Genomic DNA, 25,475 nt, shown 5'->3' with positions numbered 1-25,475 from the left:
CATATGCGGACCCACTAGCGTATCTAAGGGGGGGGGGCAGACTGCCCCCCCTGACGAGTCACAATAGATGCAAGGGACGTACCCCTGCCCCCCCCCTGACGAGTCACAACTGATCCCTGATGAGCCACAAGTAGCCCCCTCCTTTGAACTTGAAGACTTTTTTTTTGCTCGTCATTTTTTTTCTGGTGCAAAATTTCCTTAATTTGCGGTTGAAAACCTTTTTTTCTTTCAATTTGTTTTCTAGAAAATGTCCTTTATTTGCGGTTAAAGACCTTTTTTGGCTTATCAAATTTTTGGGCGGACGAATCTGCCCCCCCCCCCCTTGGAAAATCCTGGGTACGCCACTGTGCGGACCCATGGATCACACTGGGATGCTCCAAGATCCAAGCGTAACTCGACATGTCGAAAGTCAATTTATAAATCATATTGATATTATTGTAACCATGAACATTTTTTTTAATAAAATACCCTTATACCACGCCTCCGGGATGCTCCAAGATCCAAGCGTAACTCTAATACTTTAACATAACTTGAAGCGCCACATGCACTTCCATCTTCACGTATAGGTAGATATTAGTGTGGCAGGGTTGGGGGGTTGTATCCCATTGATAACCCCATTTTGATAGTGTCTGTTTAAAGTTGAGGAGTTTATTCCAGCTATCAAGAAAGTTTTGTTGAAGAATGTTTCCCTATGTCCAGTCTGGAATGAGTTTTTTTTAGCTTTCGAGAATGACCTCCGGTACTCTGATACATTGCTTTCTGGAACATGAAGTCTGGGTTGATGTTATTGATCTGTGACATCATACGATAGGCTTCAATAATTAAGATCACCCCTCTTCCGTCTATGATACAATGTTGTATGGTTTAGTATTTTTAATTTGGATTCAAAGGGTAGATCTCTTAATTTGGGTATGCAGGCGCGCCGGAATACTTTCAGTCTGGGGGGGGATCCCAAAGGGGGCACAATATTTTTGACAGCGTGAGTTACCGAAGCGATCGAGCGGGAGAGGGTGTGGGACCCCATGGTAAGGACTTTGTGTAAAAATGGAGTATAAAAGTTAGGATTTTGAACCTACTGAACGAGAGTATTCATGTTTTGTAAATCATAAAAAGATGAGTAATTGGAGATCTTCATTACATTAGTAGTGCGAGCAGACAATGTATATACAAGTTAAACACGCGCGCGCTTGTTTCATATTTAGACCTACAATCTAGGCATTCTAAATACATCTTATATCATGAAAATCAAAGCGAGCGCGAAGCGCAAGCTTAAGCTATTTAGTATTCCCAGCATCTTAAAACAAAAAGAGTCAATTTCAGCTATTTATTTCAAGCACTTTACAGGAATATTGTGAGGTGGATATGGATCGCACTTAATAAAGAGCTGATATTTTTCATCATTATTACTTTGAGAATTGACATAGGACCGGGACATCCTGAGGACATGTCATCATTATGAATATCTTCCTATTCCTCTTGCTACGCGCGAGATGAAACAAAAGGGACAATTTAATTATTAAATTAATGTCTTATACATTAATGCTTAATGAGGGCACGAAATCTGATGATATTATGGCCTAAAAACTGGACATTTCAAGCATCTTCGGTAATTATAAATAGGATGCATCAGTTATATATTTTTAACCATTAATGCGAGCGCAATCAATCAAAAAAAAATTATAAACTGTCATGAAAAAGGGATTTTAAGTAGTTTGTTGTATAATCAATATTGAGACATACATAACTCACCAATAAAAATGCGAACGTACAGCGCTAGCTGATACGTTTTGACAATCAGACCTGAAAAGGGATATTTTGAAAAAAATATGGAATACACGAAAATAATAGGTACCTGATAAATCAAAATTTGCGAGCGCGCAGAGCGAGCGGAAATGTTAATATTTTATTAAAACTGATATTTCACAGAGCATAAAAAAATCAATTTGTATATCACACAAAATAATGAAAGTTCTATTTCCGAGGTGAAAATGTTTTGTATATCGACTTCCAAACTTGATATTAAAACAAGATATGAAAATCACTTAACAGGCAATGCGAGAGCGAGCGAAAATTTTATACAGTGACGTGAAAGATTCTTTTTATTTTCCAAGTCTTCCCCTCATCTCATTTTATTCACTCGTCTACCTCCTCTTCTTTTTCTCCTCTTTTTTTCTTTCTTTCCCTTTTTTCCTTTTTCTCCACCAATAGGGGGGCTGGCCTCTCGCCCCCCCGGATCCGCCTATGTCAATCAATATCTTTAAAGGTCAAGTTCACCCCAGAAATAGTAGATTTCAATAAATAGAGAAAAGTCAAACATGAATAATACTGAAATTAAGCAAAACTTTAAAACGTTTTAACTTTTTTATTTTACATCCGATTTTGATGAAATTGTCAGTGTTATAATAATAATAATACATAAGATTTATATAGCGCACTTTCCATCTTGATTAGATGCTCAAGGCGCTTCAGAGCAGAACAACAAAAACTATTTACATATACATGTAATACATGTCTGAACAATAAGTCAATGACTATCAAAAAACACTTTTATACAAATAAGTTTTCAGGTTGCCCTTGAAGGTGGTCGCTCAAGTCTTGGTTTTCAAACTGTGTGGGAGAGAATTCCACATGTCAGGCTAGGTCCTGCATGAGCACAGGCCCGCTCCCCGCATGATTTCTTAGCAACTGGAATTTGTAAGAGATTAGATGATGAGGATCGTAACTTTCTTGAGGGTTAATAATGATGCATCAAAGACCTATTGTAACTGGGGGAAGTTCCATTGACTGTATGAAAAATCAAAAGAAGGATTTTAAAGACTATGCGTTCCTTCAGGGGCAACCAGTGAAGAGTTTTCAATATAGGCAGATAGGGGTGGTGTGGCTGCGCTTGCTAGATAGAGTTACAATACGCGCAGCTGCATTTTGCAACCTTTGCAATTTTCCAAGTTGAGAATCTGGTAAGTTGTAAAAAAGGAGGCTATTACCAAAATCGAATCGTGAAGAAATGAGTGAATGTACCAGTTTCTCTGTTGCTGAGCGAGTGAGATATTTTCTTATGAAGTCAAGATTGCGCAATTGATATCGAACTGATCTGCAAATGTTTGTAATTTGGTTGGACATGGACATGTGAGCATAAAAAATAACTCCAAGATTGCGACATGATTTTGACAAGGGGATGTCATTGCCAGAGATAGAAATGGAATCAATGTTGAATTTGTTAAGTTGAAACTTTGAACCAAAAACTAAAAACTCACATTTACTATGGTTCAAAGTAACGAGTTAGACTTCAACCAAGTGTCAATGTCCATTATAAACCCCTCAAAAAAAATTCCGCATCTCAAGTTTGAGTGCTAATAAATTTCTTAGTGTGTCATCATCATATGTTAAAGTGGTATCAATAGAAAGCATGATTATTCCTTTTTACAATCATGTGTCATTTGTAATGCTAGTGTTATCATGAAATACACAGACATGATAAATATGCAGCAATGTAAAAAATGAAATGTTGCAAAATTCGTTGCCACTTCATGAGTTCTGCAACTCAAACTGCAAGTTTGAGTGCCAATAAATTTCTTAATGTGCCATCATCATGTGTAAAAGTGATATCTTTAGAAAGCATGATTATTCTCCTTTACAATCATGTGTCATTTGTAATGCTAGTGTTATCATGGAATACACAGACATGATAATACGCAGCAATGTTAGAAATGAAATGTTGCAAAATGCATCGTTTCCAATAGCGAATTTCCAATTGTTTTGAGGATGGACCGAGTGCATTCACTGTCGCCGGCCGGCCAGCATGGTGGAAATTCTATAGAAATGGAGACTCTTGTAAGAAATCAATGCACTTTGCAACATTTCACTTCTGACTTTTCTCAATGTTCATGGTGACTGCATATTCCATGATTACATAATCACAGCAAATGGCATGTCATTGTAAAGAGGAATAATTCAGCTTTCCAATGAAACCAGTTTCATCTTTTATACTTCATTAACCAAAGAGATATCATCCCCCAAAACTGAGTTGCAAAACTTTTTTTGAGGGGTTTATATCTTTCAAGATTACTCAGGGCTTGTGTGGCACTAGTTATGCTTGTTTGCTTTTTCTCTTTCTAATCAAATCAGCTTTTTGTTATACAGTGCGTATCAAAAAAAAGTTTACACTTAGAAAAAAATCCTGTAAAATTATACATTTGGAATATCCTGAAGATTTTTCCACATTTTAACGTTGGTACAGATCCATTTAATCAAATGACGATATAACTGTCGAAAAATATTTCCGCTTGAGTGAGCACCACTTACTTTTAAAAAGCTGGTGAAAAATGTTTTGCGCAGAACTTCGAAATAGTTATGCAAATAAAAGTAGACCTTAATCATGAAGAACACGTGGAATTTAGCTAGTAAAATTTATTTGAAGATCTCTTTAACCTTTTTAAACTTGTTTCCTTTCCCAAAACCCTCCGAAGAGTGCAATGCACCCCACCCCACTCCCCCACACACCGAGGCCATCGTGACGATATTTGCTTTACACCATGTACACTGAGCTGTGAATTACATGAAATAACTTAGGCTTGATTTTCATTGTGTTAATCATTTTCAAGCTTGGGAAAAGTGTGGAGAAACAAGTAATAAATGAAAAATGAGATGTAAACCCGCTTTAAATGATCAAAACTTAGTGGAAAAAATGCGAGAGATGTCTGATTTTAACTTTTCTTCAGATTCAGTTATGTCCTCAGATCCAGCTGGCACAAAAATGGTAAAGGTTGTGCTTACTAAGTGTTGAAATTTCAATTTTGGTGGAAAATTGTTACAAAATGGTTGAATGTATCCGTTTTATTTCAATTGACTCAAAGTGCAAGGGAAATGTATGAAAAATGTTTCACAAGGTAAGTTTGATTTCGCCCTTTCCCCTTGACACAGCGTGAAAACGAGCATTTATGCGCAAAAAGATTTCTGCGAGCTTTACAAAAATGAACAGTGCTCACTCAAGTGTAACATTCTGTCAAAACTTTTACTTTCATGTGATAGATGAGACCCTATTCCAAGATTATATGTCAAAAAATTACCCACATGTTGTGTATTTTTTAATTCCCAGAGCTTTTTCAAAGTGTAAACTTTTTTTCATACGCACTGTATAGGGTTAAATACAAATCCCATCTCATAAACAACTGTTCAAATTAGTCATGCTTGTTCTAGTTTGTATCATGTGATTGTTTTACTTAAAGGGATACTCCAGGCTAGATTTAATTATATATCTAAATAGAATAAAATTCACCGAGCAAAATGCTGTATATTTCATCAAAATCTGATGCTGTATATTTCATCAAAATCTGATAATAGCGAAGTTGTTGAATTTTAGAGTTGATGATGTCACATCACCACTTTTTCTTTTTTTATTACATGAAATCATAAAGATATGTCTCCCTATAAAGTTCCAGCAATAATACCTAATGTATTAAATCAGCTTGAAGTCCAAATTGGCATGTTCTTGGTGGAAAAAAGTTGGAACAGTCATAATTTCATGTGATAAAATGCAAAATAACAAGTGACGATATGACATTATCAGTTTGCTCAATAAATATTCATGAAGGAAGACATGCATAGAACTGTTCACCAATAAAATAAAAAATCTTTAAAATGTCATAATTTTGTCATCCTTTTCCGATTTTGATCAAATTTTCAGTGTTTTGTTTGTCTGATTTTTCTTTATATGTTGAAATATATTATTTCCAGCTTAAAGTATCAGAACCCCTTTAATTGATTTTTTTATGTTACTATATTTTAAATTGGATCTATCTACAAAGTTTTTTTATCAACTTCTTTTTTTAATAAAAGATTATGTATTCTGCATGTTTATCCACTGTGTATACATTTTATTTGTTATGATTTGATATGTTTATTTTGTAAATTTGATTATATGTTTTAATGGAAATGCGGAGGATAAACTTTGAATACGTTTATTTATTCATGACCCCTTGTAAACATATTCCTAGTCTTTTAGAGTGATTGTTTGAATGAATGATTGATCGATCGATTGATTGATTTTATTTGCAAAGACACCAAATTCTGTACAGTAACATTAAAAACAGGCTCACGGGATTACCCATGATAGCTTGAAAACTTGTTTCCTACGGGGTCCTCGACATGACTATAATGATAAAAGGTAATATCTTACTTATTACACAATGAAAAAGAAATCAAGATTTACTCAGGAAAAGTTGAACTTTTGTTCTCAACACAAAGAAAAAAATCAGGAGAATTACCCCAAAATTTTCGAACCACAGGAACGGAGTGCGATACTAGGTCAAATCGGGTCACTTTGGTCATCGGTGAATTGAAGAAAGCAGCAGTTAGCAGCCGAAATTTTTAAGGTAATTCTTCGGATTTTTCCTATATGTGTTGAGAACAAAAGTTCAACTTTTCATTATTTTGAACCAAGACAGATGAACTTTCATGACCGTATCAAGAGTTACTATCACAAATATAAATGAATAGGTCCTAAAAACAAGAAGAATAAAAAGAAATTTAAGAAGAAGAAGAAGTAGGAGGAGGAGGAGAAGAAGAAGGAGGAGAAGAAGAAGAAGGAGGAGAAGGAGAAGAAGAAGAACAAGAAGAAGAAGAAGAACAAGAAGAAGAAAAAGAAGAACAAGAAGAAGAAAAAGAAAGGAGGAGGAAAAGAAGAAGATCACTATAGCATCCTATACCGTCGAACATGTAAAGAAAGAATAATTTCAATCTTCATTATAAGATAAGATAAGAGATAAGATTTATTTTATTTATACACGGTTAAAAAGCCCAAACAGTTCACAGACTGATTTCCATTGGGGCCGTGTCAAACATTGACTGAGTAAACATTTTAAAATCATTGTTTAACGAACAATATATATGGAATAGAATTAAGCATCAGTTAAATATTACAAGGCAATCATTGGAACGTGAAGAGGAGGGGAGAAGAAAAAAGGAAGAAGGGAAAAGTGAGAGGGAGAAGAAAAAGACAACAGAGAAGATAACACAAGAAAAGAAGAAGAAAAAGAATAATAATGATAGTAAGAAAAAGACGAAGAAATTATATACCGTTCTCAAAAACATCAATAACTTACAACATGAAATATCTATCTGTAAATTAGAACAAAGCGGTGCATACATGGTACAGTAAATATGTACATGGTAAAGTAAAATGTCAAAGTAAATACATGTTTCTATAATGGATAACCGAGCACAAGAAAATGAATATAAGTCATGATTTATCAATGATAAAAGCTAAACATATAAAATGACTGGAAAATTTATGACAACTTAATATGGACTGAAAATAATTATAAAGCTTGATTAATACTGATGCCATATAAAAGCAAAACATATGAAATGATTGGAAAATAATACACTTCTTTGGGACAGAAAATAGAAACTGTCTGTTGATGTTTGATAAAAACAATTAAACAGAAAAAATAGTCATTGTAATCCATATCACACAGATGATCTCTTAAGACCTGTTTTGAAATTGTGTTTTGTTTGTGCCGCTTGAATATTCGTGGGCAATGAGTTCCACATACTGGCGCCTCTGTACATAAACATGCGCTTTGCAGATTCAGACTTTATTTGCATAATTTCCAAATTGATATTCCCACTTCTTGTGTTATGTGATCTTTCTTTAAGGGAAAATCTATTGATTAGATATGAAGGGGCGAAGTTATTGAGTATATTAAACATCATTATTGCAACACTTTCATTCCTTTTCTTTTCAAGTGTATCCCAATTTAGTTCATTTAGATTATCGTTTCCGGATGAATCCCAGGCGGTATTATTGATAACGCGTGCTGCCCGATTTTGAATCTTTTGGAGGCTATCTTTTAAACGTTTGCCGCAATTTACCCATACTATATCACAATATGACAAATGAGATGAAATCAAGGCGTTGTAGACGAGAATCATGGTATCCTTGTCAACCATACTTCGTATCGATTTTAGCATAAACAAACCGCTACTACATTTCTTCTGTACATTTTGAATGTGTTTTCCCCATGACAAATTTTCATCTAAAATTACTCCTAAATGTTTACACTGGGTAACTCTCTTGTTAGGGGGGTTCCATCAATGCGAATGTTTAGCGATTCATCTTTGAATAGTTTCAGTCGATTTCTAGTTCCTAGGACAATATATTCAGTTTTGTTGATATTCAAACTAAGCTTATTGTGATCAAGCCATCGTTTCACATTTTGCAAATCTTCATTGATTTTGTTTTCTAGATCAGAGTAGTTGTTACTTGCATAATATAAAATAGTGTCATCTGCATACATACTTATTTTGCAATTTCTAAGAACTAAAGGCAGATCATTAATATGTAAAATGAAAAGAAGCGGCCCTAAAATGGACCCTTGAGGGATTCCAGATTTAATGGGTAATAAATCAGATGATATACCATGCACTGTCGTTTTCTGGCATCTTCCATATAAGTAACTTGTAAACCATTCAATTGAGTGATCCCCAATTCCATATTGCTTTAATTTTTGGATAAGCAATTCGAAATCAACCGTGTCGAATGTTTTTTTTAAGTCCAGCATGACAGAGCATACTATTTTGCCTTCATCAAAGCTTTTTAGCCATTCATCTGTTGTATTGAGTAATGCCGTTGCAGTAGAATATAATGGCCGAAAGCCAGATTGGTAGTCATTAATCAAATTGTTCGTGTTCAAGTATTCATACAATTGATCAAACACTATACGTTCTAGTAGCTTAGATAAAATAGGTAATATCGAAATTGGCCTGAAATTAGAAGGTTCGTTTGCACCGCCTTTATGTAAGGCATTAACTCTTGCCTTTTTCCACTCCGTAGGTACACATGCAGTAGTATTTATAATATGTGCCAAGGGTTCAGTTATGGTATCGCTATCTTTATAAGTTTCATTGGGCCGAGGTGCCGTGGCCGAGTGGTCTAAGGCGCCTGGCTATACATGGAAAGTCCGGGGTTCGATCCCCGGCCGTGGCACCTATGACCATGAGCAAGGCATTAAATCTTCAATGCTCTTTTATCCTGCTTTCAAATAAATGGAAATGCTATATGCATTATTGCTAACTAGGTGTGCACTTGTTTAAAAAAAAAAAAAAAATTGTATCATATCACATCCCATCGCTTTGCCACTAGACATTTTCAATAATTGTTTCATTTCGCTTATAGTTACTGGGACAAGTTGAAAGATATGGACTAGCGAGTGCGGGTAAAATTGCATTGCATTATTTTCATTTGCAGACCCTGTGCTGTCGATTGTATCTGCAAGTCTAGGGCCTACCTTTACGAAAAAATCATTCAATGTCTGTGAAATCTTTGTAGACTCATGAATTTCTTTCTCATCTACTATCAAACATTGAATTTTTGTATTTTTATTCTTACGTGGTATCAATATGTTAAGGTTTTTCCACGTGTTCTTTACATTCCCTTTTGAATCTTTAATTTTCTTTTGGAATGTTTTACGTTTGTTTTGCTTTATTTTGTAAGTGACATAATTTTTACTCTTTCTATAAGCTTTCCAATTTGCGCGCGTAGGCTTTCGAGTCGCTTTATCTTTCAATTTGTCTCGTTTACGAATTAGATCAATAATTTCAGTATTTATCCCAGGTTTCCGGTGTTTCTTAATACGGCTTCCGGTGTTTCTTAATACGACTTTTCCTAATAGGGGCATGACAATTACACAATGAAGAAAATATTGTTTGGAATTGATGAAGAGAATGATTAACATCACTACATGTATATACACTTTGCCAATAGATGGCTTGTAGATCAGAAAAGAAAATATTTCCATCGAAATTCTTATAAGTTCTATAGGTTCTATACACATGCCTTGGAGATGGTTTCCGGATTTTACCCCATTCAATATAAACTAGGAGTGGTCGCTCATTCCTATGTGAAGGACGCCACTTTCGACAACTTTCATACAGTTAGAGGTATAAACTAAATCAATGAGTGTGGATGAATGATCTTGACCTGTTTAGTAAAGAAAAGGAATGATATTTCCAAACTAGTCAAGTTTGGATTTTATGTGACAATTACAAATGAAGGATCGAACTAACATAAGGCATTTGAATGAAATATAGAGAGTTAATATCACAAACAATAAGACGAATAAAATGACATCTATGAGATAGTACTGGAAGAAATTTAAACGGCGAAGAGGTATTTCCAGATGATGAGTACCATGTTTTATTGCGTAATCAATCCAAAACGAAGCTCGTTCAGCTGGCTTCATTTCTCGATCTCGAAAAGCAAAAGACATCTCTTTTGCCCGTTTAGTATAAGTAATGTTCGTTGTTACCTCATGAAGAGCGTCATATAAAATCTCCGCAGTGAGCAAATCTTTGTCCAATTTTAATCCTAATTTTTGATTGACGACTCTTGCTCCGACATCCTTCTGATCACCGTATACAGGCATTACAACAACAGGTACCCCGTGATAAATGGCCTCATAATAACTATTCTGACCTCCGTGGAAGAAGAGGGCTCTTGTTTTACGATGGCCAAGGATATCATTTTGAGGTAGCCAGGGTAAGATCTTGATATTGGCAGGAATCGGAAATGGAGGGTGTTCCTTCAAAAGCCATATTACTCTTTGGGGCAGTCTATCGAACGCCTCTGAAAATACCCGAATCAAACGAAGACTATTCTGGTCTAGAATGAGAAAAGATCCGAATGAACAGATGATAATACCATCATCATTTGAGCCCTGGATGAATTCATCTACATCAGAAGGCAGTTTTTCTGGTGACCTTGTGGTAAGACCACCAACTGGAATGACATTCGGAGCTAGGGCACATGGAAACTCTCCTACATTATCGGTATTGACTAACCAAAGCTTACTATTCGCCATAAGAAGCATTGGTTCTGATACATTGAACCGCTTGGTCAAGCCTATGTAAGGAGCATAGTAATAATGACCTATCAACGCTCCGAGGATATAAAGTAACGAGTTTACAACTCTTTCATTGAATTTCATCTGGTTTGAGTAAGGTGTCATGAAGCTTGGTACATAAGCTGGGTGAAAATGTGATCCTTGAGAAGATGTTACCAAACAAGGATTAGGATATGGATAGACTACAAAGGTTGGTAGATTTAGTAATTCCCCAACCATTGCTCCACAAACCCACGTCATATCATATAAGACTGCAGAAAAATTGGCAGACCGAAGACGTCCAATCAGGTACTTGTCTTCAAGAAGAGCAGTACAATCATTAACGCGAGCCGTCATCAACTCAGTCATAATTTTCATTTCCTGTTGGAAGCCACCTCCCAATATGAGTTTAGTTAGGTTTGTAAACATATCATGGACTGTTTTCCTAGGTATAGGATGCTGAAATACTTCCCAATGAAACATGTCCCCATAGCGGCTGTTTCTAGCTTGATCGTAAAAAGCACCTCCAAGGAGAAAAGTGACGTTGTATCCCCGATGAATGAGTTCTTCTCCAATGGCAGCAGATACGTAAAAATGGCTGCCTTTCCCAATCATCGGATTAATCAGGATATTTTGAGCTTGCACATAGCCCCTGATCAGGACCACAAGTAATAGCCCGCTTGACAGAACGACCCATCTCGGAGGAACGGTAGCCATGACACTGTAAATTAGAAAGAAACAAAAAAGGTTAAATACACTTTTGTTATGATGATTTAGTTCAAACTCCCCTAATTAACAGTTGGCTATACACCGCTTCAAAGTGAATGTGTAATGTAGTCTTGATCTGAATATTCAGTCCCGTTAACGCCGCTTATGGTATTTTTTTAATTTATTTTCCAAATGATCTCAATTTTTCATTTAGATTTGGCACTAATTTTCATTTTTAGATATATTCTAAAGGGAGGCTGCGTGTATATAGTATATACAATGATATTTAAGTAAATTCCGACAAAGTGGGAGAAATGTCCGTTTCATTTTATAATGGGCTTGTCGAATTGGCAAAGAGTTTATTATGTTATCAAACACATTTTATTCAATATTACAGAAAATTATATTATTATTTAAGTAGTACCATTTGTTGACCTCACTAATTAAATGCAAATAGACGAGGAATAAAACAATGATGATTTTAGTTTCGATAGTTTCTGTTGTGGTCAATGTGACTGGACGTTCTAAACGGACAATGATGAAGTCTGGTAACATTCACTGATCGAATTTTGTTTGGTGTGTACCTGCACATTTTTTTTTAATTGTTTTGTTCATAAATTACCAACGTATCGGGCAGCACAATCTGCCGTGTGTTGCTGCCCTATACGTTCGTTGGGTTTATCATCTACAAGTATCCGGAGGGAAAGAATAGTAATCTATGAATTACAAATCCGAGGGTGGGGGGTCGATGTGCCCCCTTCCCAACTGTACTGATGGAATTCCATATGTAGTCGAACGTGGGAATTCAATTCAAATTTTATTACGTAAAACGCAATAATTTCTAAGTTTGTCAATAATATTAGACTCAACAACCCAAACAAATAAACTTACATTCAACGGTAGAGACGATAAAAAATAACTTTTAAAATCCTTAATACATGCTAAGTCTATTTTGTCTTTTTTATATCATCATGGACGCTTTAAAAATTAGGCTTTTGAGATCCTGATATTAAAAAAAAATATTTTGAACCCACAGTAGCTTCACTTCTGCTGCATTTACCTATCTTATTAAGACTCAGATTTTTTCTTTATTTCTCCATTTTTCAATTTCTCGTTTTATGTGCCCCCACAAGTTGCTAGACTCAGAGATTCCATTCCTTTTCAAATGTATATTTAACCTATATAAATGCTACCAACCTTTGACCAAGATGGTGAGAGCAGTTTCAGAGCTACACTCTAAATCAGTCAATTGACTAGACCAGTAGTCAGCTGGGTGCAACCGGTATGGCAATCACTGATATATTCTGACATATATTATAGTCAGAAATAGCTATTTTCTAGTAAAAAAACGTCTAGAGAATAGTCAAATAAGACTAGAATAACAGTTGCACCCAACTGACCCTATTGCACGCTGATTTATTTATTATTTGGGAATAATTATGAAAATTGTTGCCATGTTATTTTCTTTGAATCAAGATTTTAATTTTTACAAATTTTTTTATTGATACTGATGATTAATTTAGATGTTGTCCAGAATCATTTGACATTAATCAGTTTATTAGCTTCTCTAATATGAGGTTAGTGTAGAAAATTATTTCGATTGTTGAATTTAATTGTACGAATGTGCAGAATTGAAACATCAGCGTGCAAAGGGTTAACTAGTCATTTTTACTGATTTGTTTTCAGAGTGTATTACAATAGCGTGACGTGATGCGAATCAGAGGATTGAACCCAAGAGACCGTCGTCGAAATGTTATCATTATTATTACCCCAAAATAAACCAAATATCCTCTCCTTCATTAATCTTGGAGCCAAAACCTGGATTCAGTCCCGAAGGGTCTCGGGGGGGGGGGGGCACTTCCATTGACGAATTGATACCATGCGCGACCACGGGGGTCTAGAAAAGCACCCTAAACACGTATTTTCCGTTATCTGAAAATGCACCCCTTAACACGTATTGGCGTGTGAAACCCGACCCCTAACAAGTATTGGAAACAAAACGATACTCTTTGCAAGTTCCCTGAATTGACCCCCTAAACAAGTACAGCAATATTTCAATTGTTATGTCACGGACGTCGATCGTCGGTTTTGACCTTCACCTACATCATTTGGGTTTAGTACAGCCCTATATACCTCCCACATCTCGCGCAAATCGTACTAAAAACACGTTGTGTTAAGGCAAAATACATCCTTTATAAAACATCAGTTTAGTCTTAATTTTTTTACACCCTCGCAAATTTGACCCTAAACACACTGGCTTACCTAGGGTTTTCCAAAAGGGGGGCAAATTTTTTGGATATTTTGACAAGCCAAAAAAAAAAGGTCTTCAACCACAAAAAAAGGATTTCTTACCACAAAAAGAAATTGGTCTTCAGGTTCAAAAGAGGGGGCACACGTCTGTTTTCATTGCATTTTTACATTACAAATTATTAATTTTGCTTCTCAAAGGGGGGGGGGCACGTTTCCTGGATCAGTTGTGACTCGTCAGGGGGGGCAGTCTGCCCCCCCCCCTTAGGTACGCTAGTGCCTAAACACGTAGCTTCCTTAGCGAAAATAGAAAACGGGTGCCCTATCTTGAAAAAGACATCCTTTTTACGTGTTGTTATTGTTGTTATACCGATGCTATTTTACCTGACTGCTAAGAAAGCACGAATGCCTGTGAGCAAGCAACCAGGGGACCAACGGCTCAAGGTCCTCTCCGAGGGACCTGGTAATGAGGATCAAATGCCTTACCAAAGGGCACTAGCGCACCATTCGGAAATCGAACCCGGGTCACCGAAATCCCAAACCCCCGCTCTACCGACTGAGCTATCGCGCCTCCTTTGGTATATACTCGTCAATGTAAGTGCCCCCCCCCCCCGGGATTCAGTTAGCACAGTAAGCTTTGACACGACGTTTGCTCGACAATTGCTTCGGGCTTTATTGGGTTGGGGTTGCAATAGGGATTTATGTTGGGTTTAGGGTAGCATTAAGGAGCTTTAAAAACATCCAACACTTTCCCTTTCTAGCCATTTTGATGGCGCATTGATGAAATATATTAAATTGTATTTCATTGCATGTTACTTGCGGATTGTAGACAGCTATTATGTATACAGCTGATACAAAAAAAAATCTTGAAACGGCTGGTTTCGTCTCGCCGTACGGCCACCGTAGAGCAAATGTGACCGAGGTATTACATGCGACTTACAAAAGGAAACCTGCTTTTGTAATGCTAAATAATTTACGCTGCATCTGATCGGATAATATAAGCCGCAGACACACTCCTCATTTTACAGGGGACAGCAAACATAAATGTTGCAATATTTCTCGAAATATGATTCGAATTTATTGACTGTCAGCAGTTTTGGCACATATAGGATCACAAATTTAAATATTCCAACAAACTAATAATATTTTTATATAGTGGTGGAAGTTTGCGGGATTTTGTAAAATGATTATGAAATTGTCAAATTCATTTTTATAACATTTTGAAACTATTATCATTCAGTATCCCCCAATTTCAAGACACAATAAGCTTTTGATGTAATTATATTTCGTCATGTGTAAAATGTTTTTTGTGCTCAAATAAAACGGAAATATCCCAGTTACTTTATTTATTTTCAACACAAATCACTTTTCAGTAAACTGGCGGCATCCCAGAAGGAAAAAACAGTTCCACTGGACCAGTTAGACCAGTATAATTTTAACTGGTAACTCTGGAAATTGGAACATCAGTTTACTGGTCTAACTGGTCATACTGGTCCAGTTAAAATTTTACTGGTCCAGTTAAAAATTAAACTGGTCTTGAAGTACTGGAATTTTATACTGGTCTTGTTTCTGATGGTTTTTATTGGTCTCACTGGACTTCATACTGGTCTCACTGGTCTGAACTGGTCTTCATACTGGTCTAACTGGTCTTCATACTGGTCTAACTGGTCTCAACTGGTCGAACTGGTCCTCGTACTGGTCTTACTGGATCAGTTTATTACATGCATTTGGTTTGTTATATACCATGGACAGTGAAATGTGATGGAAAAGATGGTTAGTAAATTAATCTTTCTGCTGTTATTTTGAATGTGATGTATGAAATTAAACATTTTCATTGTGAATTAGTTCACACACTTATTTTGAAGGTTTTTAAATAACAATGAGTGCTTTTGGAAGGATATTCCATTATAAATCCTGATTTTTCTTTAAAAAACAGGAAATATGCAAATGAGGTAAACCACGTGATCAGCATCAGAATTACTGGTATTACTGGTCTTGACCAGTTTAATTTCAAACATTGAATTACTTAGACCAGTTGACTATATGAGGAATATATCTTGCTTTGATCTTCATCATATATTTTTTAGAGGAAATAATTATTTTAATGATAATATTAATACTTAATAATTATGATATTAATAATAATAATTACAATATCAATAACAATAATAACAGTAATAGGAATGATTACAACAATGATCATAATAATCATAATAATAATTGTGATAATTATAAGAGCAATGATGATAACAATGATAAATGAAAACGATAATAACTTTCTCTGAATTGCAAGATTCATTTTTCATAATTTGTTAAATGATCTGACTTGAAATAAAGTCATTATTTATTGGACCAGTAATCAGAATGCAATTGTTTGAACTGGTCTCCAGTTCATTTTTACTGGTCCAGTTAAAAATCAACTGGTCCAGTAAACATATACTGGAAACCAGTAAAAATCTACTGGAAACCATTTATTGGACCAGTAACACTAGTTTAATGAAAAACAATTTAACTGGTATTACTAATTGCTTCAACTGGAATGCAATTGTTGGAACTGGTCTCCAGTTGATTTTTACTGGTCCAGTTAAAAATCAACTGGCCCAGTAAAAATATACTGGAAACCAGTAAAATTATACTGGAAACCAGTAAAAAAAATTACTGGTCTTACTGGTTTTTCCTTCTGGGATAATAGCTCAGGAGCCGCGGAAGCGAGGGGACTGGGGGGCTTCAGCCCCTCCCCCCACACACACTTTTTTTCAAAACCGTGTACAAAAAGAAGGTAAAAGTGACCATATGATTGTGATTTTTGCATGGTCAGCCCCCCCCCCCCCACCCCCACCCAGTTTGAAAACTGTTCCGCGGCCCCTATAACTCGCTTCATATTCAGCGTAAAAAACTGGTCGAAGCACTATATGAAAATTTCTCCTTTTCCGTGTGGCACCTTGTTGCTCAATTATAACCCGGACTACAAAGGCTATAATACACCTGGGTATTCTTTTTGTACTTCTTTATAAATTGGAAGGAAGCTATTTTCATATCCTCTTTGATATCGTCTCAATGTGCAGGTCACTATGTAGGATGACTTACCTGGTTTCAACACGGGATGCAAGCACAATCGTACTGTATCTAGATCACCGCTTGATGTTGGACGAAGCTTTATCAGAAGGCAGCTGAAACCAAGTTCGCAAAGGTCACTTGTTGGAGAGCGTAATACCAATGAGATATTGAAGAGCGTGCAGTGTGTCGCAGGTCCTCCGTTTGCCTTAAAAACGTAAACACGATGCACTTTTCAAATAAAAAAATTGTTTTGGATGTCGGATAATGAATTATTATTCTGTAGTACTTGTTAAGCTACTTACTGGTCATGAAAACGTCAACTACATTGATATTCAAATCACACGAGCAAGACTCTCAACGTCAGTCTGTATTTTAGTTGTATAGCATAGACGACTGCAGTGAATGGGTACCGGGGCGTGGTATATCCTTTTGTCAAAGTCTGCGATAGAATTCTCCTCCATGTTGCCGTGTGGCTTTCTATTCTAATCGAGACCGGAACATTGTCAAGGGAGATTAGATCAATAGAATAAAAGAACATCGACTGTACAAAAAATCGGTCTTTCAATTGCAGGGGGGCAGTTCCACTGACGAGTGTACTGGTTAAGGGGTTTCGAAAATGGGGTTTCATGTTCTAAAAATCCCTAAAAATACACCCCTTAACAAGTATTGGCGTGTGAAACCCTAACCTTAACAAGTATTGGAAACAAAACGGTACCCTATAGCTGACAAGTATTCCCTGATTTGACCCCCTAAACAAGTACACAACTCATAAATGGATGGTCCGGGCAGAATAAATAGAGTAAAATTCACAGCCAAAATGCTGAAAATTTCATCAAATCGGATAAAAAAAATAATAACGAAGTTATATTGAATTTTAGAGCCATATTTTGTGAAAACAGTAAATATGCACATCGTAATGAATATTCATTAGGTCGGCTGATGATGTCACATCTCCACTTTTTATGTTATTACATGAAATTATAAATGTTTCATTTTTCCATACATGTGTAAATGATGTGTCTCCATTCTGATGAAATAAGTTGCGGCAATAATGCTGTCAATCAGTTGTCAATCCAATTGTTTTAGTTCTTGGTAGAAAATTTTTGAATAAACCTAATTTTCTATAAAAATACGCAAAAGAATAAGTGGGGATTTGACATCATCAGCCCACCTAATGAATATTCAGACATGTCCTAGAACTGTTTCACCGGAATAATGCAAATCTTTACAATTCAATAACTTTGTTATTTGTTATCCGATTTCTAACAAATTTTCAGCAGAGTTTTGCTCTGTGAATTTTACTCTATTTATTAAGATATGAACATTTCCAGCGGCTTTACCTTTACTTTCATTGGGCCCCCACATAGTTTAAATTGAAACACGTAGTGTTTCGGGGGCAAAAAGTGCATCCTTTATAAGTGTTTTAGTCTTTTTATACCCTCGCAAATTGTAAATTGGACAAGGTGGACCGTAAACACGTAGTTTTCATAGCGAAATATATACCCTGTTTTTCATCATTTTAGTGTTTTTGACACCGTTATTTATTTTACGTACGTAACTTGCCATATCTTGAAAAGGAGATAATTTGTATGTGTGTCTTTTTTTTTGGGGGGGGGGTCACGCATGGTATCCATTCGTCAATGGAAGTGCCCCCGCCCCCGGGGGAGGTCTTTTGCACTTCTGACTCGATGTTTGCTCACCTTCTCATGCAGTAACTGAGATTGCATCTCCTTGAACCGCACAACCATGTTGAAGACTGAATACCCTGCATGATTTTCTTGTTATACCAGGAAGATCATACACAGTATTATTAAGCTCGCGTCTATCCAGTAATTCCATTATTTTCTTATTTTCGCTATCTCTGAGACTCCGTCATTCCAATATTCAGTCATTTCAGTATCTCAATCATTTCAGTATCCACACTCGCCTCAGTATTTTAAGTAGGCTCAGTAGTTTTTAGTAATCTCAGTAACTCGGAAAATTTAGTATTGTCCGTATACTCTTCTAGTCAGTATATTTCTACTCTTTCGTATTTCTGCTTTTCCGACCATGCAATCTTTAGCTCTGTTGAACGAAATGCATGTGAATAAAGGGTCACATTTCTGAAACTTTTAGTGAAGCAATCTCACCATGTCACAGCAGGTTCCAAGAAAATTAGGGCAGAATTTCGTTCCGAAACCTTTGACTTTGACATCCACTCACTATTTCTTTCGTATTTTATTATATGAAGTATGAAATATTATGATTTTCCCCTCATTGTCAAGTGAAACAGTGATTGATTCTTCCCTGAACACGTTGAATTAGCATTGTTTAATACTGTATGATTCAGTCAAGTCGGTCTCTATGGTCAAATCTGTAAAAAATGAAATATTGTATGTTTCAAACAACACAAAAAACAGAAGAAATAGTGAGTGAGTGATGGATATCATCGACTGACTCATTTGCATGTCACTGTCAGAGTTGTGCATATCACTGTTTTAAGAAAAACAAGCGAAACTTTAAAAGGCCATAACTTTCTTATTTTACATCAGATTTTGATGAAATTTTCAGTGTTATACTAATTTGATTTTTCTCTATTATTAAAATCAACATTTTGCTGGGGTGGACCTGACCTTTAAGGTCTGCTATCGATGGAGGGATGCAAAATGAGTGGCCACTGGCCGCATAAGACTGGTGGCCACTATAGACAGAGTCACAACCCCGGAACAGAATCAGCTACCCTAATCAGAGACGAATGGGTCCGGAATATAGGTCTCAAATTAGAGCAGAATCGTAGAATCGCCAAGAATTGACTATCCAGAATAATTAATATACCTCCCAGAGTCCAACGGAATTTCATTCCAATGGTTCGGCTGGTTTTAAACATTTCAAAACGAGCCGAATCCCTCTGGAATTTTCTCGCATTAGGGGAGAACAGAATACTCCTGAATAGGGGTACTCTGATTCGAGGAGCTCCCCGAATCATATATGACGAATATACAGAATCCATCCAAGTCGGGTCATATTCAGGCAGAATCGGTCCGAATTTATACGGGAGACATTGGTTTAGTTGTAACCTTGGCTTTGCTACACATGTTTGACTGCACAAAGTTTTTGCTGTCGTTGTTGATTCCCGGTTTATACATTGTTATTAAGCTTAGTGTCTATTTCGATAACCTTTGGAAGCTCCTCCTGTTATAGAGTAATTAGAACAATAGACCAGTTTGGACTTCGGAGTTACCTCATGGGAAAGTTTATTCAAATGACCTTTCCTTTTTCTCATTAGGATGATTATTATGATGATGATTATTATATTAATTCTTTTAATATTATTATAATTTCTATCATTTTTATTTTTATTATTACGATTATTATTATCATTATTATTATTGTCATTATTGTTATTATTATCATTATCATCATCTTCATCATCATCATCATTGTTATTATCATTATTATTCGTTTAGCGTCACCTGTGCCTGGGAGGCAAAAGAGCACTGTGACCCGCAGATCTCCCCTCCCGATTGGGAGAGGTGAGAACCTTTTTTTTATTTTTTTTTTGCTTGTCAAATTAAAATCAGTACCACCTTAGAAAAAATCATTCCCAGGAACCTGCCCGCCTTCTTTTATGAATTTTTTTATCATCCAAATATTTTCTGTCTATTTGCCCTGACTTGTCCAACTTCTCAAACTCGTCATGTTTATCTTGCCTAATTTTGTTTTAAGTTGCCTTTTCCTGGGTCATATCCCTTCCCATCCTATCTCCATTATTAATGCACCAAACACGATAACAACATTTAAACGACGGAATCTCCATTATGTGATTGAACCAGCAACTGTAATATCAATTACTCTTTTATTTATCTCTCTATCATTTCATTATCTTTCTTCTAATTTGATTTCTTATTTATTTTCGATAATTTTCCTCCCTGTCATTTCTTATGGGTGTTTATTAAAATATTTTTGTTAACCTTTGTATGATTAATTATAAATATAATTAAACATCTATTGCAGTTATTTATATATATATATAATTGTGGAAGAAGTGAATGAAGAGAAGAATTGCAGGCGTAGCATAAATCAAGGTACCCAAAAACTATCTATATACCCTGAGGGTGTGTGTGTGTGAGGGGTGTGTGTGCTTGTGTGTGCGCGCGCGTGAGGGTGTGTGGATGCGAGGCAGGGTGTGAATTATGATCCCCTGGTGAACGCACGGACATTTTGAGAGCTCCCGTTATTTCAATAAAAATTGGTGGAAATATCCCTTAAACTGTTGCATATCCGTAAATATGGATAGAGGAATGCGAGATTACAACCTTAGGGCGCAGCAGAAAGGAAAATCTCAATCTACTGCCGCAACTAAGAGCAAAAACAGTGAGGTAAATACTACCGATAGTGAGCAGTCCACCACTACAGGCGCCATGACAGGTGACACGTCATTGCACGAGGAACGCAGCGCTCAGGGAGCAGCCATGATACCCCCGGAACTCGTTTCTTTTATGCTGGAGTCAAGGGCTTCATTCACACAATTAAACGGTAAGCTGGATAAATTTATGGAAGAAATGTCTACTATGAAAGCAGATATCGCTAAAACTAACCACAAAGTATCAGATCTTGAAACGGGTCTTACTCTTACTTCTGATAAAGTTTCAAGTATTGAAAACACTTATCTTCCCCAGTTGCATTCCCAAATCCTCAAGAAAATAGAAGAACTTGATGAAAAACTAATACTGAATGAAATTCACGATAGGAAATCTAACTTGCTCATTTACGGAGTTCAGCAAAGAAATGAGAAGGAAAACACCTACGATGTAGTGCATCAAGTGTTTGTTCATTTTATGGGAGTATCAAAGGAAGAAGCGTCCCGGATCCCGCTTGTTAAAGGCGGTTTTCCACTAGGCCGCGGACAAGACCAGGAAGGGTTGCGGAAGCTACTTTTGTCATTTCGGCATGCTGTCCGCAACCAAATTCCGTAAAAGATTATGCAAATGATATTGTCCTAGGACACGACCAGGACTGTCTGCGTATTGTCGTAGGACATTCCTGGGACTGTCCTAGGACAAAATTATCTAAATAAATTTATCGGCGTTCGGTGCGGACAGCATGCAGATCTTATTAGGACAGAACCGGAGACATTTAGGACAACGTCACGAGTGGTAAATTCAAGGACTAGGACAATCGGACAACTTGCGAATACTCCATGAAAATTATCGTTCATATACATTTTTAAAATGAATTTAGGGGTGTTATTTGGGTTTTTTGGACTACAAAGACTATGTAGGATTTTTTTAGATTTAAAATCAAATTGTATACATTGGTCATGTTGGTGGAAATCCCAGAGAGACAGGGTCCCCTCACTTTTTGGAAAGGGGGGGGGGGCATTTAATAACAAATGCCAGCTTCCCACTTTTGGAACGAGCAAAAAAAAAAAGTGGAAAGAGAGGGAAAAGAACCAGAAGGGAAAAGAGAAGAGAAAATGAAGAGGAAAAACGAAAGGAGAAAGATGAATTAGTTAAATAAGATGAGAGGGGGGGTTCATGTCACTATGTTAAATTTTCGCTCACGCTTTGTGCTCGCATTGCCTAATCTCTTAGATACATGACTTGCTCAATAGACTTATATTGAGCTTAAAACTTCAAGTTTTGAAGTAAATATACAAAACATTTCTCGGACATTAAGTTTCCAGTTCGTTTGATTTACAAATAGATTTTGTAGTTTACCGTAAAATAACTATATTTTATGAACAATTTCCACTCGCGCTACCCGCTAGCATTATTTGATTTCTCAAATAACTATTCTCTTTGTGTATTCCATTATTTTTTTGTAAAAAAATATCCCTTTTTAGGCTGGTCTGAATAGTATCAGCTAAAGCTGCGCGCTTGCAATTTGATTGGGGAGTTATGTATAACTGTATTAATTGTAACAAATTATTTTAAATTCCTCTTTCATGACAGTTTATCAAAATTTTCGGCTTGCAATTTGCGCTCGCATTATTTTTTTTTAATATATTAACTCACATCCTATTCATCATTACAAAATGTCCAGTTTTCTGACCTTAATATCAATTTCGCGCCCTCATTGGGCTTATTAGATTAATAAGTAAGATAATAATATGTTCATGATTTCCCAATAATCATTGTCCGATTTTTCAGAATGGAATATCGATAAGTTTCTCTCGCTTAGGAAGATAGTCATTGTCATATGAAGACAAAAATGTCCCTAAAATGTCCCGCTCGCAACTCAAAATATATGTAATGATAAAAATATAAACTTGAGCTTCGCACTTATGTTCATTTTTTACGAAAAATACTTTGGTCTTTTCGTCTTTTCTTTTTCGTCCTTGATGTTTGAAAGAAGTAATTTCGCGCTTCGCGCTCATATTCTATGTTTATGAGAAACATGTTCTGTGCATCTGACTTTTTTCAGGAAGGCCTAGTTGTTTGTAAAGAGTCGTGGTGCAGTGGTTCTGACTCCTGCCTTGTAAACGGAGAGTCGTGTGTTCGATTCCCACCGCGGTCTATAAACCGTACTTTGGTAAGATGTATTGCACACCTTGCCACTCTCCGCCCAGGTGCTATATGGGTACCATTACCATTACAAGTTATTATTTATATTGAATTTGCCAGCGCCATTTAGAGGTTGCGATGAATGCAAGGAATGCTTCCCAGGGTGTGGAAATTGTGCACTTTTCATGCAGGATTGAAATGAATCTTGGGGTAAATCGTTTTGCCCCTGCTGTAAATCGTTTTGAGCCGTTCTGAGAAAAGTGATATTTATAAACTTGCTATTATTTATTATTATTATTTCTTATTAATGGCATCTCATTCATGATCAAACAAAGTGCTTAAAATGCAATAGGAATATAAACTTGAATTTCAGTTTGAAATCAATATCTGTATCATTAGTTTTGTTATGATATTTGTCCTATTCGTAAAGTCAAGCGCTGCCTATACGGTCCCTTTTTTCAGTCGAGTACATTAAAATAATCTAGTTCATAATCAAACGTTGCATGAAACATCTTTTTATGTTCAGTACAGAACAAAATAATCTGCTCGCATCATTGCAAGCTTACCTATTGCAATAAATATTTGAAAAGTCCACTTTTGGATCAGTAGAAAATGCTTGAAATATTCCTCCTTCAAGTCTGTAACCCCCCCCAAAAAAAAAAATAAATAAATAAATAAATAAACCAATAAAAAATAAACTCTTGCTTCGCTCTCGCGTAATATGCTTAAAACACTGCTTGAAATATCAAGTTCTCAGGTTTGTTTAGCGTGATATACTAATTAGGCCCCTTGACCCCGCACTTCGTTACTTTTTGTAATTTTCTTGTCTTGTATTATCCCGTTGCCCCCATCTAGTGCACTAACAACAAATGGCTTTTGCTTCTTGTGTACTCGTTCCATACATATTAGCGTTGGATCCACACATTCCTGAATCACTCAGCTTGCCTTCCTATTCCAGTCCGAACGTTCCTGAAACAGTCCGCTTGCCCTCTTATTCCTGTCCGCGCGTTCCTGAAACTGTCCGCTTGCCTTCTTATTCCAATCCGCACGTTCCTGAAACATTCTGCACTGCTTCTTCTTCCCTTCTTGAAGCTGACCTGATTGCGGATGGTTTTCGGAAGACGCGGAAGGGTTTAGGAAGGGCAGGACATCATTAGGACATCGTCAGGACAGGGTCCCGAAGGTGTCAGGAATTCAATATCCGCGTCCAAATTTTGGTCTCGACCAAAATTTGGATGCGGACAAATTTTGATTTCCCGAACACCAGGAGGGGTTGAGGACAGCGTGCGGACACTCCCAGGAATGTCCGGACAGGTTGCGGAAGGGTCGGGGATTGCAATTATTACATTCCGCGCCTTGTCCTGACGCTGTCCTGGCCCTAGTGGAAAAGGGGTATAACGCGCATAGGCTACCCTCTTCTACCCGTGGAGTTGCAGAATCTCAACGTCAACCCCCAGCAATCATTGTCAGATTCGTCAGGATGATTGACCGTGATCGTTTGTTGTATGGATTTGAGCGACGACCACGTCAACACTCACAAACATCTACACAGCAGCCTAACCCACAGCCTCAATCTTCCCCCTACAGTAAAGTTACCATACGCACCGATTTGCCCCCGAAAATGAAAAAGGAGAGGGGTAGATTGGCCTCAATCGCGTATTCACTACGAAAAAAGGATCATGTGGCTACAAGAATCAAAATTGTTGGATCGAAGGTGATTCTTCAAACACGCAAATTCTCGAAGAGTGCTGGAGCAACCCCAGAGAGCTGGTCTGTTTTGTCCGATCCCGGTAGCGAAAAGCAGTGATGTTTACAAATGTCAAAGAAATGTTTCAGAAGCAAATGTTAAGAAAACAGCTCACTGTCGAAAAAAAAAATCAATGAAATAACACTAAAATGAAATATGTACTTGAAGAAAAGTGAAGAGTGTATTCAAGCTAAATAATATCGATACATGAGATAAAACATTGATCAGGTGATGGAATTATTCCTTTTAAAAAAGTACCCTTAGGGGCATTTTTTTTCTTCCTTTCTTTTTAAGTTGCTATCTGATTAAAATGGTGTGTTAAATGGATAACTAAGACGGCAAAATTTTGCA

The 25,475-nt window shown here is 36.5% G+C and overlaps 1 protein-coding gene across 1 annotated transcript; it reads right to left on the bottom strand.

Annotated features, from left to right (window-relative positions):
- Positions 1-6,758: 6,758 nt before the first annotated feature.
- On the bottom strand, positions 6,759-17,333 carry LOC121425005 (UDP-glucuronosyltransferase 2C1-like). The gene is made up of 3 exons (XM_041620926.1): positions 17,195-17,333; positions 16,923-17,097; positions 6,759-11,601 (listed from the first exon to the last, which is right to left on the bottom strand). Exon 3 carries the CDS (start codon positions 11,595-11,597, stop codon positions 10,014-10,016), a length of 1,584 nt encoding a protein of 527 aa, XP_041476860.1. The 5' UTR covers positions 11,598-11,601; positions 16,923-17,097; positions 17,195-17,333; the 3' UTR covers positions 6,759-10,013.
- Between the last annotated feature and the right edge of the window lie 8,142 nt (positions 17,334-25,475).

Source organism: Lytechinus variegatus, chromosome 12, assembly GCF_018143015.1.
Source record: "Lytechinus variegatus isolate NC3 chromosome 12, Lvar_3.0, whole genome shotgun sequence".
NCBI lineage: Eukaryota > Metazoa > Echinodermata > Echinoidea > Temnopleuroida > Toxopneustidae > Lytechinus > Lytechinus variegatus.
Note: the sequence above shows the minus strand (reverse complement) of the source record. Positions and strands in the feature narration are given on the sequence as shown.